Below are 21,501 nucleotides of genomic sequence, written 5' to 3' on the forward strand. Positions count from 1 at the left end.
CAACCCCCTCCCAACTCACCCCCTCTGTGGAGGATTCCTGCATCCATCTCTCCCCTGCAGCCCCCAAGATAACCACACTGGCAGACTTGGAAACATTTTTTGTCTTGAAACCTTGAGTTGTAAGAATGGCTTGCACAGCTGGGATGGGTTGTTCGTGGAATCAAACCCTGATAAAAGGCAGCGGCAGGGCTTGGAAAGGGTGCCTACGACGTAATGCTTTGCGTAAATGAGAGATTAGGAGAGAAATATTTTTAAAAAATAAATAAATTAAAAGAAGAATATGAAGCACCCTCCTGGAGATAAGGCTGGCGAGAACTTTGTGTGCCTTTGTTTTGGGTTTTTTTGTGGTTGTTACAAGAAAGCGGGATGCGGGGGAGTTGTTGCAGGTGTCAGCTGGAGAAAGAAAAAAAAGTTTTACAGACGTACAGGCCAGTTTGACAGACACTACTAGTGTGATGAGCTTTCAGGTCTCAGGCAGGCACGTCTCTAGAAGTTCTCATGGGGCACCTGTCACTGTAACGTCTGAGCTATGCACCACAGCGTGCGGAGGGGCTTACTCAGTGGACAACTGCAGGAGGATTAACTTGTGGCTTAAATTGCTGCTTGAACCAGGACCACTTCTGGGGACTTTAGGGGCCAGTCCAAAGCCTATTTCAGTCAATGGGAGTCTTTTCATTTATTTCAATAGGTTTTGGATCAGGTGCTGAGGGTGGAATGCTAGAGGCCCAGACTGGAGCTGTGCTTTCTTCAACTCTAGCCCTGATTGTAAGCGCTGAGCATTTGGAAATCTTAATTCATACAGCTCCATCCTCATCAGCAGCACGTTTATGTACAGAGGCTGTTGCTGCAGAGACTAAGAGCCCTGGGTGGAACAATCCTATTAAAAACCGGAGTCACTTTTTACACATCCTGATGAACTGTTGGAAGGTTCAGGGGTGACGACCAGCCTAGCATTCCCTGGAGAGCGGTAGCTAGCTGTAAACAACAGGCTGAACTTTTTCTAGAAACTTCCATCCTAACCGGTCCAAGCATTTTACCCACAACGAATGACTCCACACCGCAGCCGGATCACCACCCATTTTACAGACAGGCAAATGAGGAGGTCAGGGGATGTAGTGAGTCAACAGCAGGCCTGGAAATAGAATCCAGGACTCAGATGGTGACTCCCAGGCCCTCCGTTCCAACCACGAGACAGTACTACGTCTCTGTATTAAACGCTTGATTTATCCCTTGCCAGCCTTTACCGAGCACCATTTAGGTCAGACACCCAAAGTGGCCTCAGGAAGAGTTTACAGCATCTATAATTCCAGCTGGAAGGAACTGGCCTTACAATACATTCCTTTCCCTATAGGAATAGGTGGAGCACCAGAGGCGCTGCTGAAACAACTGGAGAGGGGCCCCTCTTACCTTTCCCTTCACCAAGGGCCTGTCTTTGTGAGGAGGAAAGAAAAAAGGCTAACAGCAGGAGAGTGTTCCAGGCTGGAGGGTTTAGGGCATCGTAACCAGTCTGGATCTCCCCCACATAAGCCCCTTGGATACCCAGATGTTATCCCTACTAAGGAAATGGGAAAAAAGAAGCTGGGGAGACGATCCGCTAAAGAAAGGTGTTGGCAAAATGTGGCTGGGATTCTGTACACAATACAGCTCTCGGCCTCTCTCCCTTGCAGGGGGTTCGGTCCGACACCCGATCTAGCAAAGTGCATCATAGAATCATAGAATATCAGGGTTGGAAGGGACCTCAGGAGGTCATCGAGTCCAACCCCCCACTCAAAGCAGGACCAATTCCCAACTAAATCATCCCAGCCAGGGCTTTGTCAAGCCGGGCCTTAAAAACCTCTAAGGAAGGAGATTCCACCACCTCCCTAGGGAACGCATTCCATGTAAGTGCTTTAGTGGAGTCGGGCGGCAGTGAGGAAAAATAATTGGTAGAAAAGGAGGCGTGTGGTCATGTTGCTATACCAGAGCACTGCAAGGTAGGATTCCTGGGTTCTATTCTGAGCCCTGCTCTCAAATTGCTGGGTAACCTCGGGAAGTCACTGCCTTTCTCTCTGCCTCAGTTTCTCCAAATGTGACACGGCAAATAAAAATAACACTTCCCCTCCTTCTAGGGAGCCAGTTCTCCCCTGCAGTGTACTCCTGCTCAGATTAGTGAGAGTTACATGTGTCCGGCAGTGGCCAGGGGAAATCAAACCTCAGGGCTGCCCTGAGAGTTAAATTACCATTTGTCTGGGCATTACAATCTCCGGGTGAAAGCAGCTGTAGAGTTCAGAGAATCAATATAAAAGCAACGGTGTAGGACTTAGAAGCACAACGAAGCACTTGCTGGCTTAGAAACAGACCAAAGCCAATAACATCTCTGTTTGTGTTTATTTCTGTAGTTCCCTGAGTCTCTTGCACTGTCTTTTCCATTACAATCAGAGAGATAAGATTAGGGAAAAAATGTTTACTGGTATTAGGTTACTACACACTCAGAATTGAAAATAATTCCCCACCAGCCTATCAACAGACCAGGCTGATGGGGTCTTTTTACCCCCTTCCCTGTTAACATTTCCTGGCAGAATCATCAATTTTTACATTCCTGTCTGCAATACCTTACACAATGATCTAAGAATTCCACCTCCTCCTTGCTCCCCCGACAACTTTCCTATCTTGCCTTCCTCCTCCAGCCGACCCCAATGGACCCATGCAAATACGCTCAGAGACGGCTGGGGGTCTACAGATCAGATACCAGGAGCTTTATAGCAAAAATGCAAAGAATGTTATTTCATTCCTGACATCCTGAGGAAAGGTTGGGAAGAGGCTGGGCGTGGGGGGAAGCTATAATGCTTGCTCTATTTCTGTTTACAGTGTGGGGTGTAGCCAGAAATGGGGGAGGGAGCGAGGGAGGGAAATTTTGCCTTTCTCAAAAAAAGAGGAGAGAAAAGATCAGCTTTTCATCTAGTGAATAGAATAGAATAGAATAGAATCTCAGGGTTGGAAGGGACCTCAGGAGGTCATCTAGTCCAACCCCCTGCTCAAAGCAGGACCAATCCCCAGACAGATTTTTGCCCTAGATTCCTAAATGGCCCCCTCAAGGATTGAACTCACAACCCGGGCTTTAAGTTATCAGGACTCCAGTGAAAGCACTGGAATGACTCCAGTTTACACCATGTGAGAACCCAGCTCACACGTCCAAGTCGAGGACAGTCAGGGACAACCTCTGCCCTGAGCCGCTTACAAGCTAAAAAGAAAAGACACAGGATGGGGAAAGAGATAGGAAGCACTTGTCTTAAGGTCACACGGCAGACTTGGGGTCAGAACCCACGTCTCCTGGGCCAGCACCCTAGCCACTACACTACGCTGACTCTCCTGTAGCATGCTGGGCTTGGCACTCCACAGAGCTGCTGTGAAATTAAACGTGGAAGCTGAATTTCATTCAAGTCCAGGTAATTTTGGAAAAGGGGTTTTGCTTTGGGCCCATCTCTCGTGGGTAAGAGAAGGCTGCCCAGGGAGGGACAGAAGGAGGCCCCAGTCACAAAACAAGAACAAGGAGTAATGGTCTCAAGTTACAGTGGGGGAGATCTAGGTTGGATATTAGAAAACACTATTTCACTAGGAGGGTGGTGAAGGACTGGAATGGGTTACCTAGGGAGGTGGTGGAATCTCCTTCCTTAGAGGTTTTTAAGGTCAGGCTTGACAAAGCCCTGGCTGGGATGATTTAGTTGGGGATTGGTCCTGCTTTGAGCAGGGGGTTGGACTAGATGACCTCCTGAGGTCCCTTACAACCCTGAGATTCTATGATTCTATGAAAACCCAGCTGTGGCTGGACAGGACAGTTCTGCCCACAAGAGGCAGGGTGATGAGTGGGGAGAGGAGACGGAAGTGGCCCATCCTGTTGGTTGCTTGTGTAGGGAGAGAAGCACCTTGCTTTCTTTCACATGGTCTCCACTGGTGAATCCTTTCCCAAAAGTGTATGCATGATTTTAATGCTGGTGGAAGAAGCCAGGCTTGGAAGCTGCCTCTGGGTATCACCACGATACAGACAGTCCAGGAAGTAGCAGCCAACCTTCTCCCCAGCCTGGGGGTATCACCTGTACTAGTGAGAGGGGAGGCCAGGCCAGGCCCCATGGTCCAGTCAGTCCTGGGCCTGTCTGCAGTGGCCACCTTTCACAGGGGTCCATTAATGCCCGCTGCAGTAATGTTTTGGTAGGCAATGTGGACACCTGGGAGCTAGACTTAGCCCCTACAAACTCATGTCACCTAGGCCTACGTTTGGATAGCCTGATTTTGCTGCAACTCTAAGATCTTGAAAGAAGGAGGGTCTTGCGGTTCAAGCCCAGGTCTGGGACATAGGAAACCTGGGCTCAATTCCTGGCTCTGCCAAAGACTCCCTAATGAACTTGGGCAAGTCCCCTCATCGTTCAGTGCCTCAGTTCCCCATCTGTAAAATGGGGATGATAATACTTCCTTCTTGCTTTGTCTATTTAAACTGCAAACTCTTTGGTGCAGGGTCTGTCTCTTCCTATGTGTTTGTAGAGCACCTAGCACAATGGGGCCCTGATTGTGACTGGTGCTGCTGTAATACAAATATTAAAAATCTGTAACAGGAATTTGTAAGCATTTGGGGACGGGGGCTGTTTGTACAGCCTATAGCAAAAGGAGATTCTAATCCACGATTGTGGCTCCTAGGTCCTATGGTAACGTAATAAAATAAAACTCAGGTGTTAGCTAGCCAGGCTGTACAATCTATTGGAACTGCCCTGCTATGAGATGACATTGCCAAGAATCCTGTATTTGCTTCTATGGTAGAGTGAAAATAGAACTAATGGGCATTTTTATTGTTCAATGGGAAAAAAAATATCACATGCACACACACAAACACTCAAGTCTCTGCTTAGCTCTCCATGACATCTGTCCCCCTTTTGTGTTGCACGTACTGACAGCCCTTGATGCCCTGATAAGCACGCAAACACGGCAATGCATGCAAGACAGATGTATGGTACCATGAAGAAAATGTGGGATATGTTTATGAATATCGTAAGACCTCTATTACTATTGTGATGTCTGCTACATGGGTGCAAAGAGTTAACTTCCTGCTGGGGTGGGCAGGGGAGTTACTGGCAGGAAGGCAGACAGTGGTTGTAGATTAGCTCAATCCGGGATACTTAATAGACAACACAGGTGTCTACAGCTGCGAAAGGTGTCCATGTCCAATGGAAGCACCATTGAGCCATTTCTGTCTTATTGAAGTCCAAGGGGCGACAACTGGCCAAAGTCTATGGACTTGCGAATGACTCTGGTCTGCAATGAGATTGGAGAATGGGGGAGGGTAAGGGCAGGAAGAGACAAAGGTGTTAGAAACTGCTGTTAAAAGAGATGTCTCTAGCAAGGGAGAGCAGAGCAAAGCCAAAAGACAAGAGTGGGTGGGAGATGAAGGAGGGCAGAAGATTCCTGACCTCCATAGAGGACACTAAGACCCTATCAGCTCTCAGTAAGGGTGAAGAATCTGAGGCAGGGTTTTGGGTGAAGATGTTTATTATGTCTCCATAGCTCTGTCTCTCTCTTGTGCTGTGTCTGCAGTTACGTCTGCACTTGGAGCTAGAGGTGTGATTCCCAGCTCAAACAGACATACTCATCAAGCTAGCCCTCCAAAATGAGTACCTGGTAGCACGGGCAGCATCAGTAGCGGCGTGGGCTAGCTGCCCTGAGGACGTACCCGCAGGGCTCCGGCAGGTCTGTATTCGGGGCAGCCAGCCTGTGCCACTGCTGCCCAGGCTACCAGAGCTACACTACTATTCGCGGTGAGCTCCCTTGATGTGAGCGAGTGTACGAGCCGGGAATCACACCCTGGCTCCAGCTGCCGATATAGCCTACGAGTAACGTGGCACTCTGAAGATGGCAGGCATAAGCTACCAGGGAGACTTGGGAAGTCAGCACTGATCTTGGGGCCCAGGGCAGTGGACCAGAGGGTCCTACTATCCCGAGAAGGGTGCCAAACAGGGAGCCTGTGCCCCAGGAGTGTGTTTGAAAGGCCTGATATAGGGACAGTCGCTGGATGCTGCTCAGACCCAACAGGCTTAAAGGCACATGGGAGCCAATGGAAGGGTCCAGTTCAGGAGCCTGGTGGCTGTCCAGATGCAGGAGCTCAGCCCGGGCTGAGTTTCAACCTGTTCCGCTAAGTCTTCAGCAACGTCTACGCTATGAGCCGGGGGTGCGTCCCTGCGCGTGTAGACGCACTTGGCGAGAGCTAGTGCGAGTCGAAGTAGCAGCCCAGGGAGTGGCGGCACAGCTTAGCCACGCTGAGCACCGACTTGCCCGAACCTCACGAGTATGGCCTTGGCACAGCTTGCCGCTGCCGGCGCTATCCCGGCTACACCGCTATTGATACCCACAGTACGACTCAACCCCCTCGCTCGAAGGGTAGATGTGGCTCACTCACGTGTCTTTCTGACAGACGAACAATAACAATCCCTACCAGCTGAAGAGCAGCAGGCATTTGCCAGCATGAGCAGGCTCTTGTATGCATATACATAGCCAGACATGCAGTCAAAAAGCCATACGCACTTTGCCCAGGCTAAGCCTAGCTGCACCGGAGACAGCGGCTGTGCCAGCTAGCGGATTAAGCTGGCTAGGCAGGATTTGCTGGCTGTGGGCTGCACCCCACGTAGTAGAGTTTATTGCTGTTCTGAGGTCGGATTGTAGTCACATGGCTATAATTCACTTCCATCCAAGGGAACTGACCTTTCTTCCGCAGCTCCCCATCAAGAGCTAGAGACACAATGAGCCATTTCCTCCGGCTTCCAAGTTCCTGTCTCTTTGAGGTGATGATGCACGGCGACCTCTTTCCCCATGACCCCTCGGACACGTTTGCACGCTCGGGATGGTGAGAGGCCTTGGGTCAGGTCAGCAACGCACCCAGGTAAACTATCTGGCGTGGCGAGGGGGAAAGCAAACTCAGCAGGAGGCTGGAAGCTCCTTCTCGGCAGAAGGACCCGCTCCAAGGAAGAGGCTCTGGAGGGGTTCCTGATGACTTCCATATTGTTTCCAGTAAATTTTGTGCTGATTCTTGGCACAAACACCGGAAATGAATAGGCTAGGTCAGGAATGTAAATAAAGTGAAACATTGGGATTTAATCTAATCTATAATTATAGTATCTCTGGTGGAGGGAAGAGCGGCTGGTGCTGCTCCTGCTTTCGCAGAGCCGATCTATAGAAGAGCCAGAAGGGGTTTCATCTCCTTTTCCAAAATCTCCCTCTTTGGCCCCCAGCTAGTGGCTTCTCCCCAAGTGCTTTGAAATAAACACGCTGGGCTGGCAACCCCGCTCTCCAGCAGCTGATCAGGTACAGCACTTGGATGCGGACGGCTTTTACAGCTCAGTAAACTGGCGTCCTAAGTGCTCGGAGAGCAGCTAGGTAAGGAGATGAGACGGGGGAGGTTGGTTGCAGGGGTAGGGAGGTTGCGGTGTGCAAAAGAAGATAACCCAACAAGTCCCATTTAGGAGGAGAGAGGAATAAAGGAAGCTGGTGGACCTCTGGGGTTGGGTTAGGGGTGATGGACCCTTTCACCTTTAGGCTGATCTTTGCCTTTGGTTAGATGCAATGGACAGCCCTTCCCATTTAATGGCCGGTGTGCAACGAGCTACGGGTCTCAGCCACTATCACAAAACCATCAGTACAATTGGCACTAATTACCCCCCTTGCTGGTTGTCTCAGGAGCAGCCAAGCACTGAACAGATATGGAGGTGGCTCCGGACCAGGCTTGGAGGAGTGAGTGGGTTGCCTAAGTTCTCTCTTCTATGGGGAGAGGAATTCTTGCTCATGGCACATTTTGCCAGCAGGGTATTTAGTTAATCTCTCTCTCTCTCTCTCTCTTTTTTTTTTTTTAAAGGGGCATCCGCCGAATACTGTATTCTCCAAAAACACCCACAATCAATACCGCTGTGTATTTTGAGGTGGGCGTTCACGTGTTTTTAGTATGAATTTGTGTGTACATGCATGTATCTGTGTGCGGCACACTTGCATGTGTATATGTGTTTACAGGCAGGCACGTGTGTATTGTATCTGCTCTTCCCTGATACGCTCTCGGGCTGTAGGATTGGTGTAACAATCCTAATGTTTTACAGGCAGAACAGCCCAGGCTGGAAGGCAACTTGTTCTCATCAAACTGAAAATGAAGAAAGACGTAAAAATTAGTTCTGCTTTTGTTAGTTTATTTGTTTAAATTACAGAAACCTCAAAAACAGAAAAATCAATTAGCTTGTTTGTTTGAAGATTTTTGTTTTTCTTAAAAAACTGAATCCTGGCTTTGATCTAAGGACGGAAATGCGCTGAGCGATTGGTCAATAGTGTTGCCTAATTGCTTTAGGTGATTCAAAAGGAGAAGCCAAATGGACAGGATGTCAGATCCACATTTACGGATTTGATCAGCCTTGCGTGATCGCACAGGCCCGTCGCTCTTTTTAGATGATGCCCTCCAACTGTCCAGAGGGCAAAAGGGTTTGCCTTTTAAAAGCACCGATGCAGCACAGGGCATGTGCATTCCCCGGGCAGGCTGAAAGAAATCTCAGCTCCCGACTGAATTGCTGCAAACTGGATTTTTCCCATTTTAGAGTCTTCCAAGAAAGAGAATTTTCTGCAAAAACCAAAACAAGCGAAACACGGAGAAGAAATTCAATTTAAAACCCAACCTTGTGCCCGGGGTTTTGTTTTAGTTTTGTCTGTGTGGGTTCAGAACGGAGCATTTGCCTCACAGGTCACTGCCCTGACTTTCTGCGTTTTGTGTCACAACTGTATGGCTGTTTGCAGAGAACAGTCCTTAGGATTACACTGTGTGTGTGTGTGTGTGTGTGTGAGAACATGTACGGACAGGTGTGTGTGCGTACTGATGTATGCATGTACCAGTGTGTGAATGTGTATGTTAAATGTATACATGTATCAGCCTCTGTATATGGACCAGTGTGTGTGCATAGACGCTAGCATCTGTGTGTATGTGCTGGTGGACATGTAGCATTCTGGGTTCCCCTTGGGAATGGATGCCAAGTCCCACAGATCCTTAGCTAGATGCATGGGGCTGACCATTCTCTGTGTGCCTCCCAAATCCCACCTATACTCCCAGAACATCTGCTAGCTCTCCCAGTTCAGCTGCCTTCCAGCTTGCCTTTGACAGGCATGAAGAGAGGAGATAGAGGGCTGGATCCAAAGCCCATGTTGTCAGTGGAAAGACTCCCAGTGGTTGCAGCGGGAGGTGGCTCAGGCTTTTAGAACAGAAGGCTGCTGCATCATTGTATACAGCAAGCTGTCACGTAGGTTTGGCCTACTTCCCCTGGAGGCAGACTGCACAGAGCAGCAGCTCCCCAAATTCACCCAGCCGCACACTCCCTAATGCACACTAGTTCTACTTGAGAGTAGTTAGCAGGGATGCTGGCGGCTGCTTGTTAATTGAGGACCACCTCTCCCCACCTCCATTGCTTCGGGACACAGTGCTGTGCAGCAGAGAGGCACCTTTGGCTCACGGAGAGGATAGCACTTTGCCTACATGCCCTTGGACATATGGTAAAGCTTTGCACCTTTGACCTGAGAATCCCCAAGCCCTTTACAAACACCGGTGAATTAAGCCATGCAGCCCTCTGGAAGGCAGGCAAGGATCATTTTGCAAATGGGGAAACTGAGTCACAGAGGTGCCTTGGCAGGTCGTACAGGGAGTCTGTGACAGAGCTGGACCCAGTACTCCTGACTCCCAGCCCAATGTTTAACCTCAAGACTAGCCTCCCCAGAGACTGGAAGGCCAACAGAATTGCTCATCCCTTCTGACATCCAAGGACCAAGTTGCCAATAGCTCACAAGTGACGGGATTTTACTGGAGGCAAATCATTAGCCAGCTCCGTTCCAGACTCTTCCTGGCATCTGCTCAGAGCAGCCCGATTCCCAGGGATATTAATAATTATATTACATACCTATCTATATTTGAACAAGGAAACATTCACAGTTATTCAGTGGCAAGCACCATTTGCAGCCTGCTCCCAGATGCGGCCCAACACCAGAGTTGTGCAATAAAAGCTCTTCCATCTTTGGAGGTTGTCAACGTACTTAATGGGGTGGGGGAGAGAGGGTGGAGGGGGAGGTGAAGGGAAAGTATTAATCAAGATCTTAAAAAGTTCTCGCTGACAGTCCATTTGCCAGCTCTGAATTTAACTGCCTTTGTGGTCCCATAAAAAGTTTCATTACTCACTACAAAATGTGTTTTAATTATTACAGCCGCTCTGACGTTAAGGCCTGGGTGTTTCTCTCTCTCTCTCTCTCTCTCTCTCTCTCTCTCTCTTTTTACGTTTGCTCTCCTACCTCTCCCTGTCCCCCGTCCCCCGTCCGCCGACTGAGCCATACGGGGGGATGCAGCGCATGGAAAGCACAGATGTGAGGAAGGGTGGTCTTGCAGGTAAAGCACAGGCATGGGAATTGGGCCTTTGTGACCTTGGACAGGTCACTGCATCCTTCAGCGCCTCATTTCCCTCTCTGGAAAAATGCGGACAATGACACTTCCTTTGTCTACTTGGATTGGAAACTCTTCAAGGCAGAGTGTGTCCCTCACGGCATGTTTGCACAGTGCCTAACATACTGAGGACTCTACGCTATGCTGTAACATTCAGAATACCGCCTCTGGTTGCTCTGCCTGCTAAGTGGGGAAATGGAGAGGGGACAATCTGGCAAGGACTCAAACCCATCTGCTGTCTCTGAGGAACTCCCATTAGGGTCAGATTCCAATCTCCCCTCAGTTCATCAGAGTGAGGCAGATTATATCCCATCATGCACATGACATCGGAGAGCTGCGATTACCTCAGTGGGATCTCTTTTATCCCACTTACCCATTGATGGAACTGAACCAAACCCCCAGATCCAAACAGCCCCAGTCTCTCCAATGCTGGACAACTGGATCTCAGTTTCATGATCTGGGCCTGTCTCAGCTCCTAACGCACAGTCCAAGACACATGCACCAAACAAACTTGTTTGTACAGCACCAACCACAATGGAGCCCTGTATCGGTACAGCCCTCTAGGCACTACTGCCATAAAAATGTCAAACAATAACTGCATTATATGCTATCTCTCAACCCTCCTCCCCATCCCATCCTACATCCATCACTTTCTTACTTGTACAGGCCATCTGGTTCCAGGCACTTGAAAATGACCGAATAAAGGCTGGTTTCTGGGATCCCTCCATGGCTCCTGCCAGCTGCCACGCAGGAAGTTCCGAGTCCGGAGAGCAAATCATCAGCAAAGCTCAAGGATTCTCCTGAAGACCAAAGAGAAGAAGAGCAAGATTAATAATGCTCAGTCTCCAGCCCTGGCATTCATTGTTTCCTGAGCCTTTCCCTTTCCATATACAGCACAGGCCTGCAGGTAATCAGACAGGAAGAAGCGGCACTATGGGCTCCTAGAGGGTATATTGCCCATACACAGCGCAGGGCCATCAGCCGTATACAAGCCCATTGCAGGGCCCATACACAGCAAGGCAAATCCAGACCGAGTTGACTCACAGCTTGGACTGGGCATATGAGCGCAGAGCATATAGGCAACATGCAGATTCATTCCCCAGGGATGACCCTGCAAATGTTGAACCCTGAATCTACATCCTCTAATGGGGCAATATATTCTTCTTTGAAGAAAACGGACTCGGTGGTTTGGTCGGTCTTTTCCACCTCAAAAATCTCTGATTTCCGATTCTGTTTTTAAAGTGACACCACCACTTTTTTTTAAAAAAAAGCACCTGTCACAGTCAAGCAGGTTTCTTTACCTTGGCCACTAACACCTTAGATGAAGGAAATTTTAGAAATGCAATTTCCTTGTCATGGTTATGCTCTTTATTTGTTGTTTTTTCTCTCAGGCTGGCTGGACAACAAAAAGCAACGACTTCCCATTCACAGACCGTCTCCCCGTCAGGTTCTAAACCCTGCAGCACTTGCAGTTCAAACACTGCAGGGAGATGATTGTTTCTTTGAAAGCAATTGTTTTAATTATCATTTAAAATAACAATAAATAATAATAATGCAGGAACATTTTTGTAAGTCTTAGGTTTTATACAAGCTTGTTTTTACTACTACACCACTCAGCTTTTACAACATGACCCAATTTAAGTTGACAGCGTCCCTTTAATTACACTTCCAGGGCCTGACTCCCCTACGTACGGTTATTTATACCAGAGCAAAGTGAGTTACTATTTGGATTTTGCTGCGTTTTATATACATTTTGCACTGGGGTAACTGACAGCTCACAGGCCAAGCAGTGGAAAATCAGACCCAACTGGCCTGATGCTATATTGGTGTATACCGAGAGTAATTGAGTTATAGTGGTGCGAATGAGGTCAGAATCAGACCCTTCATTCCCGCTTGTGCCAGGGAACCTTGTATGGAGGTGCCAAGGTTTTATGGCATATATCAGTGGAGAATTCTGTTCTTACCATATTTCTTTCTTTGCATTTTTAACTGAAAGTAAATCTGATTGAGGACCACAGAAATGGAACATAAATTTCAAACTCTTGGTATGAAATGTGAAAAGCAGCACATTGGTGTAATCAGCACGGAATGCATAATTCCCGCAGGCTGATTACCCAGATAGCACACACCAAAAATTGTGTCTTGTCACAAATTACACAGTTCGATAACAAATGTTCCCCTTGACTGGAGAGAAGAGCCGCAATAAATTCCTTCCTTTCCTAAAGGAATCCAACTCTTAATTATTCATCTTAATGCACCACTCAGGCCCGGGCTCTCGGTATGATTTGTTCTTTCCAAACCATTTTTCAGGCAGAGCCATTACTGCTCTCCATATTTTAACGTTGCTATTAGAGATGGGCCTGAACCAAATTTTGAGGACGTTTGATTGAGAAGAAAGTTTTGGGTAAAGCACAGGACTGGGACTCAGAAGACCTGGGTTCAATTGCTGGCTCTGCCATGGGCTTTCTTTGTGACCTTGGGCAAGTCACTTAAACTCTCTGGGTTTATGGGCAGATTTAAAAACAAAAAACAAACCCAGTTTTGACTTGATTGGCCCTTGGTTCCAACCTTAACTTCCTGCCCTGTTCATACAATACATAACCAGACTGTAGAATTCATTGCAATAGGATGGTATTAAGGCCAAGAATTTACCAAGATTCAAAAAAGGGGTCAGTCATTTATATGGCTAACAAGAAAATCTAGAGAAAGAATAGTTAATTCTATGCAATTTTGGGAGGGATATTAAACCACATTCTTCAGGGCTTAAATCAATCTTTAACTATTAGAGATCAGGAAGAGACTTAATGTGGAGGGCAGATTAGCCCACATCTGTCTTCTGTGGGGTTCTTTTGACTTCCTCTGAAGCATCTGGCATGAGGTGATGTCAAAGGCAGGATACAGGAGTAGAAGGACCACAGGTCTGGTTCTGTCTGGCAATTCCTATGTTATTGCTCATGATCTTTGTGCCCACCTCACTCAATTGTGTTTTCATTACTGCTTAACTTAGACCTTGTTCTTTGAGACCGGATGCCTTGTACCTTTGAACAGACACAATGCACCCAAGCGTATAGGCACAGTTACCATTATAGTTCGGATACAAACTGACCTTCCACCGTTACCGCTTTGTTGTCTGGAATTGCTGCTGATGTCTTGAAGGTTTCCATTCTGAATACAGGGTCACAGGTTATTTGAGGATAACCAGAAGGTGTTTGGGGTTGAGGTGACACAGCACGTTACAGTGAGTCTAGTGCAAATGCCTTTTGTACCAGAATACAAAATGTTTGGGCACAAGAGAGATTATCACTGCTTGCTGCACAGCCAACGCTCTCCTGACTTAAAACAACAGTCACTCATTATCTGGCTAGATGTTCTTTTGCAATTTTAGGAAACTACAGCTATGTCTAGCCAGCGATTTTTGGAAGCACCTGCATTCGAAATGAGAGTTAACAAATGCATGTGATGGGCAGAGCATACAAGTGCTTTAGTGCTCCAAAGGCTGGTGGGCTCTTTCACCAGCAAGGAAAGGGAAGCAAACTCCATGCCCGAGTCCTTGTTAAGGGCCTTTGAACAATGGGCACAAACATAACAAAACAGAACATGTCAATTGAAAATGCTGGTTATAATCCCCCCAAAGGCGTTTTCCCTACTTCAAGCCACAAGAGAGAAAGAGAACACACCCTTCCTCCTTCAACCCAGCTGCCTCTCCCTTGTATACCCCACCCATCCATGTGATAGGCAGGGATCTCTTATCCTTTCCAGGCCGCTGCTTTCATTTTGTTACATGCCCCCTGCAGGGGATTCCGAAGCCCTGGCATTTCCACTGCCAGCCCTAAGAGGTGGCCCGGGCAAGCCAGAGGATGGCCTGGGTTCTGATGAAGTTAGAGCCAGGAGTCAAACAGAGCTCCAACAGGCACTGTGGGGAGGATTTGAGACCCCCACAGCACCACCACAGTCACCAAAATACACATGGGGGTATTTCTAAAGAGCCCAGAACATCAGGCGCTGAGCACTTTTGAAAATCTGACCCATCTGTCTAGTTACTTCTCTGGACCCCACCACTGCAATATCTGAGTTCCTTGAAAACATTAATGAATTTACCACCACAACACCCCTGTGGGGCAGGGGAGCATTAATGGTCCCCAGATACACAGGGGGAACTGAGGCACGGAGGGATGTATTTGTGGCAAAGCCACATATTGAACCAAGGTCTCCTGAGACCCAATCTAGCGCATGAACATGAACAACTTCCTCAAGTTGGCAGATAAATTGTTACACAAGAACTGTGCTGATCAGAAGCCAGGAGCTCTGGGAAAGGCTACCCTAGGCAAAAGTCCTGCGTATTCCATAGCCACAGAATTGGCCGTGGAATATCCCTTTGCTGGAGAATTGTGCTTCGGAATCTCTGCTTTCATTTAAAATAAAACGTTTCTCTACTGTAACCTGCTGGCGAGCGTGTGCAGACCCCATCTCTGGCAATCCACCAAAGAGGAGTAATTAGCAGCTCGACCTATAGAGCTTTTCAGCTCAAGCTATAGCAATTGACAGTTGTAGCTCTGGAGGACCCTAGCTCAATCCTTGCTATAGCATCTATCACACTCGTGCTTAAGGTGACAAAACTAACCTTGACCAGATATAAATCCATGGAGTGATGTCTGCAGAAAGCCTAGAACAATAACTCTGAGAGGTGTGGTCTGACGTGACCAGCCCTGTGGACCCAATCAGGCCACAGCTGGCCCTATAAAAGGCTGTGGGCCAGGAGCTCAGGTAGTCTCTCTGTAGATGTGAAGAGAGACGGGCCTGGCTGCTTGGGAGCTCAGCAGGGTACCTAGAGTGGAGCAGTGCTGGGGAAAGGCCAGGGGAGCTGGGGAGCTCCAGGCTGGAAAACCCCCAGGCTGCAGGCCTTGGTAAAGGCCGGGAAGGGTACTGGGGTTGCAGAGATGCAGCCCAGGGTAGGCAAAGGCAGCAGGTCCAAACCCCCCTTACCGATGATGAATGCTACAGACTGCAGTCTGCCCCAGTGAGCGGGGGCTAGATGGTGACTGGCAGTAGCCCTGAGGCAAGGTGGGGATAGAGGGTTGGGGGTTCCCTGGGGTGGGAAGACCCAGAGAGTGGGGGTGCTGCCAGGGGGCAGCACCCAAGATAAAGGGGCACTGGGGTCTGGGAGGGACACGGGGGCCTGAGGCACGCGGGCTACTGGCCGGTAGAGGGTGCTCCAAGGCTGGAAAATATAATTCCCTGAACGACCAGCAGGAGGCGCCATGGTAGTGCGTCGTCACCGTGCTACAATAGCCTATGGCTTTTTTTTCCAGATGCTGCAGAATTTAGCTTTTATCTGCTGGAAGTCACCATTTTGCTGGAACCAGACATCTGACATTTTGTTTTCTGTCTGCGGGGACTCATCCACTGCATCCTGTTCTCTCCAGCTTTTTCCACCATGGCTCGTTATCTAGATCCCAGTGAATTCATCCTGCCCTGTTCCACGGAACCAGGCAGCAGGAGGTTGGGCAAGGAGGGGAGTGAGACAGAAGCGTAGTCTGTCTAGAGAAATGATAAGCTAGGTCAAGAGAGCTGGCATGTGAGCTGCTAAGGCTGGGTGCAAGCTCCCTGCTTACATGGGGCACACGCAGAGGCCCAACCTGCAGGAACAACCTTGTGGGACCAAGACCCAGCACATGGAGCAAGGCCACCTGGAAAGCAAAAACCCCATCCTCAGAAATAACCATTCTGGAAATAATCATTGACAAAGTTTATCGCACTGACCCATAGCTGTGCGTTTGCACAGGGATGCGGGTGCAGTAGGAATGAAAGATGTTTACTGGTAGTATAATAGGCAGGGCTGGTAGGCCCTCCTATTACTAAGGTTGCTTGACACTTCCCATTTTAAGATCCTGTTTTCAGTTTGCTTATAACTTTGCCAGATTTTAACCATTTGGGCTGGGGCAAAGGAAGGGAAGAGAGGGAAACAGACCCGATAAGGAGCCATTGGGCAGGGGGAAGAACTGGGCCTGGCTGGGCAAAGACACTAGGACAAAGTGCTGGGCCAGAGATGGGTGCAGGACAAGGAGCCCAATCTGTGCACTGACTGAGGCAGGGGTGCTGTGGAAAAAGTTATATGTGAGCATATAACTTAAAGACTGCATCCTACTGCAGGAGCTCAAGGGGGCTGAATTAAAGTTGCCCAGGGAACCTTACTTTTGGCATCTCCTAACTTTTGAGTGCTTGACTATGCAGGCTTAATAATGTTCTTTTGTCATATTTTTGGTGTGTAATAACAATGAATGTTGCCATGAAATGTAGGGGTTGTTGCCACAGAATTTGGTCCCATTTTGCCCTGGAGTACACAAGGCCCAGCCTATATTTGTGAGTTGTCTGCTAGTCCCCCTGCATGGGAGGAAATGCATCTAGAGACTTTTGCCATGTTGGTGTCAATTTAGGTTAAGCCAAAACTCTTGCAATAGACCCCCTAGAGTGAGAAGGTGCTTTGTGGTCAAACCTGAGCTTCTGGTGAACTTTTCTCCCTCCTTGTTCTGCCCTGAACATTGCTACAATGTAACAGAAGCAAAAAGCTTGTTATTGAAATATCTAGATAGATGCTAGTGGAGGAGCTAAAATCTCAGGTCAGGAGCCTTTGTGTAGATAGTAGCCAGGAAGCCAATGCCTATGGTTCCTGAGAGCAGCAGGTGTGGGGCAAGTATGGCCTCAGTGCAATACAGCTCAAGGGAAAATTGGCTATCCCATAGGCTACCTAAAGGTCAACCTATCTACCAATTTTTAGCTTAAAGGCACAGCTGTATTTTGAACACTCCCATGATTAAAAAACAAAACATGATTTTTTTTTAACCTTAGGGGGAAAATGTCTTTTTATTCACCCTCTCATAAACCAAGAGCAGCTGAAAGGAATTTGCTCAAACTTTCCATAATATCCTCACAAGCCAGAGTTCAAGTGTGGGGAAAAAACGGAAAAAAATCCAGCCCCCCAAAATAGAAATTTGGGAAAGTTATGCGCCTTTGAAAGCAGCATATTTGGGCCAAATTTTCAAACATGGCTAGCGATTTTGAGTGCCTTCATTTTTGGGTGCTTCCAACTTGAATCCTCAGAAACACGAGGCCCCTTAAAGATGTCTCAAGTTGGAAGCATGCAAAATCATTAGTCATTTTATAAAATGTGGGCCATCACAGTGTCTTTAATATACTCATTCACGCAAGGGTCACAGCCACTGGATATGGAAAATATCATCTCCCTCCAACAGCAGGATACAGTCAACCCCCAAAGAACAAATTAGACCTTAATCTGATGCCACAATTGATGTTCCTCACGAAGACTTTGCATACAGATGAAGCAGAAAATCAATGCTTTAAAAAGAGGTGGACTTTCCTGACCAAGGACCACAACCTATGAGGTGCTGAGCACCCACATACCTCACTGAAGTCTGGGTTTGGAGGAGCTCAGCAGCCAGGCGATCTGGATGAACATGGAATCCAAATTCCTCTGTTGACTTGGGAGATGGCATTCCTTCCATATCACAGTTAGCCTCCAATAGTGGAACAATATAGGAAGCTTGGGGTTGAAATAATGTGACTACTGAATTGCCCTGCATCTGTTTCCATAGCAAAGTTGCCCATATCCTTTATCTGATGAGGCAGGTCATTAGAAAGCAGACCACCATCAATCTAAAGAAGGAGGTCAGCCCCCTAAAACAATTTTGCAGGGTTTTTTGTTTTTGTTTTTTGTTTTTGCATTATTGACCTTCAAAGAAAAACCCTGGAGCGGGAGAGGTTTGTATTGACAGGCCAGTCTGGTGTGTCTTTAATTAGCAGGAATAAACAATTTCCCCCCATACTGATAAAGCAACAGTCACCAATGACCAGCTCCAATCTGGATGTCTCACCTGGGTTTATCACTTAGTGCCAAGATAACTTAATCAGGATTGGGCCCCATTGTGCTAGATGTTGCAGGGACCCAGAGTAAAAGATGGTCCTGGCTCCAAATTCTTACAATCCAGTTGGCTAATAACACCAGTTGATGCCACAAATGATATGCCCTCTCCCTCTCCTACCTCCATGCTACTAGGGAATGGCCATAAACATCCAGTTCCCTGGGGTGATTTTTGCACGATGGCTCATGCATGAGCATGCCTCTGCCTTGTAGTACATTTCAAAGCTCCTTTACAGGACCCTTTATTATTGTACCCACTGCTAGTCAGAGCTATGTGAAACTTGGCCATTCAAGCTTGATTAGGGTTTGACAAACCTATTTAGGTTCTGTTCATAGACCGCTCTCTGTGACCCCCAGGTGTCAGTTTGAACTAACTCATAAAACTCAAAGCAAAATAGATGGCGTATGTAGGGGTGGGAGTGGGCCGTAGGGGATTCAGCTCAGGTTTGTGAGCCTCCACAAGCCTTTCTTATTCCCTGGTCCAAGATCTGTGGTGGTATCAAAAGGTTCCCCAGTGGCTTTGCTCCTAGTACGGCCTAGGACAAGGTTCCTCGTTAGAACCTTCTCTCTCAAGAATGGCTTGTGAACACAGCATCAAAGCACCAGGTCAGCAATAACTTACTCGCCCACCCACCCTGAGATTACAGGGTCTGTTTAGTGCAAGAGGGAAGGCTGCATAGGCCACCAGAGTTATCTTTCTGAAAGTGTCCCAGGTTGTCTAATGCCCACCTGGCCAGTCCATAGAGGGGAACTCCGTTTAATGCCTCATCTGCAGGCCATCACCCCACCCTGTACCCGACTCAGCATCCCATTTGGAGACTCGAACCCTTGGTCTCTTGGCCTAGCAGCGAGCAGGCTACGAGTCACACGTCCTGGTATGAACTATAACCAGCACTGATGGCCTAATTCTCCTCTCACTGACAGCTGTGTAAATCACAAGGCGAGTCACTGACGTCAACGGGACTTCCTTGGCTGTGCAGAGCCAAATGAAGAGAGAGGAGAATCAAGCCATGAGACTCCTTGGGGGGAAGAATGTGGAAGCCTTTTTGCCATAGGAAACTCCTGCCCATTTAGCCAGATACCCTCCATGCTCAGAACCACGTCATTGAGAGAACTGAAGTACGTAACGCATGGGGAGAGAGGATGACTCAGCCCGGCTCCTTTGTGGTGCACAAAGGTTCAGCCCTGGGCGCTGTGGTTCTTCTTTCTGGCGCAAACAGACCCGACGTGGTGTGGCCGCAAAGGAGGGAGATGAACAAGAGGGAGTGAAGGTGTTAGAAGAACTGTCTGCTGCAATGCCTAGACAGAAGAGGAGGAGAAGAACTCTCAGATGTCCATTTGTCACTCAGGCCTGACAGCTTGTTTACTGGCCTAGACTAAACCAACCCCTTCCCAGTCACTCTCCTCTGAGTGTGGTTTTCTTTTTCTCTTTCTTTCTTGCTTTTTCTTTCAACCTGTTTTTAATTTATTCTTGTGCCATCTCTGATTGTGACCTCAGCTCAATCCGGTGCTTGGGGGGATGGAGGGAGGGGGGAAGACAAGAAAAAAAAAGTTCTTAAAAATCATCTTTTATTTAGTTTGGTTAGTTTTGAAGCTTCAGCAGAAGGACGATTAACCTTTTCTGCCTAACTTAATGAAAACAAGGGGGAAGTCTGTATGGATAAATAAATAACCGTGTGGGTATGGCACAGAGGCTCTCACGTTACAGCCTCGGTGGAGCTGTAATGGGGAACAGGCACATGCCTGTACAGCAGTTCCCAGTTCCCTCTCCGTTTCCAAGGGAAGAAAAACAGAATAGAATGTCAGAAGCCCAAAGGGGCACCAATGACGGTGCCCAGAGGTGGCAGGTGGGGCCCTGCTGGGACGTCCGTCCCCGGCGGTGCCCTCCGGAGCGGTGCCAATGGGAGCAGGGGGGGAAGGGAGGCCGCACCTGCATTGCTTCTGCCTGGTTTTGTTTTCTGATGGCAAGAAACACCTGATGCAGAGAGGCCTCTAAATGCATCACGTTTTCCTGGGTTCTCCTTGCACCCTCCCCTTCCACCAGGGTCCGTACTCAAGACGCTGGGGCAAAGAGAGGATGGTAAGTTTGGGAGCATGGGATTTGCTCTGGTCTATTTGGAGCGACAGATGATGAGCTCAGGCCCAGGGCTGTTCTTCGGGAGCCAAGCTGGACCTCAGTTCAGTGGGCTTTCAGATCAGACCCGCCATGTGAGGGGAGGTATCTCTTGAAGAGGCTCGGCTACATCCTCAGCGGAGTAAATCAATGTGCTGACACTTCAGTAAATGGAGCTACTCTGATGTACAGGGTCCAACCCATTGATCATGCCAATCACTCATTGAGACTGGAGGTCAGAACCCTCCTTCCACCTCACCTCCCTTGCCATGGTGACAAAGGGAATTCACAAAAAATGATTAACTCTTCTTTATATTCCAGGAGTGCCCACAATGTGCTAGTCCCCATTGCCAAACACAGGAAAACTGGGCCCCTGCCCCAAAGAGTCTGTAGTCTACAAAAAGGTCCTATGTCCTGGAATATCTCCAAGTGCTTTGCACACTATACACACGGGAATCACCTTACCTACACCTGTGATGCAGCCACTTCTAGGGTGGAACATGGGAGCTAATTAAGAACATGCCTTTGGACAAATCACTTAAACTCTCTATGCCTCAGTTCTCCATTGATTAAATGGGAAGAATAGCACTTCCTTTCTCCCATTCTTTGTCTTGTTTAGTTAGACCATAAGCTCTTTGGGGGAGGGACTGTCTCTTACTGTGTATCATTATATTTATTATTATTTCTGTAGCACCTAGGAGCTGCAGAAAGAGAGGAAGACCTCAGCACAACAGGTGCTGCACAAACATAGAACAATACAGGGCCTATGTGCCTCTGTTACACCAATACATGAATAATAACAAAAGGCTCCATGTTTTTTCCAGTCCCTTGAGTCTTCCAGTCCCTCAAGCGACTGCACTTGGCAGTTGTGAATAGCTAAAATGACAAGAACAACATTTCCCAATGTGTAAAAAACCCTAGGATGGCTCTGTCAGAGTCTTCCAAGTCTAAGAGACAGTTGATACAGACCCCACACCAGATTGCTGG

General features: G+C 48.1%; 1 protein-coding gene across 5 annotated transcripts in view; it reads right to left on the minus strand.

The window, feature by feature from the left end:
• ASTN2 (astrotactin 2) overlaps nucleotides 1-21,501 on the minus strand; it is a 631,841-nt gene that overhangs the window by 50,201 nt on the left and 560,139 nt on the right. For all 5 annotated transcript variants that reach the window (XM_065572255.1, XM_065572253.1, XM_065572254.1 and 2 more), the window contains one exon: nucleotides 11,124-11,265. In XM_065572255.1, the coding sequence (XP_065428327.1) occupies nucleotides 11,124-11,265 (142 nt within the window). The remainder of the gene's footprint in view (nucleotides 1-11,123; nucleotides 11,266-21,501) is intronic.

Source organism: Chrysemys picta, chromosome 18 (assembly GCF_011386835.1).
Source record: "Chrysemys picta bellii isolate R12L10 chromosome 18, ASM1138683v2, whole genome shotgun sequence".
Lineage (NCBI taxonomy): Eukaryota > Metazoa > Chordata > Testudines > Emydidae > Chrysemys > Chrysemys picta.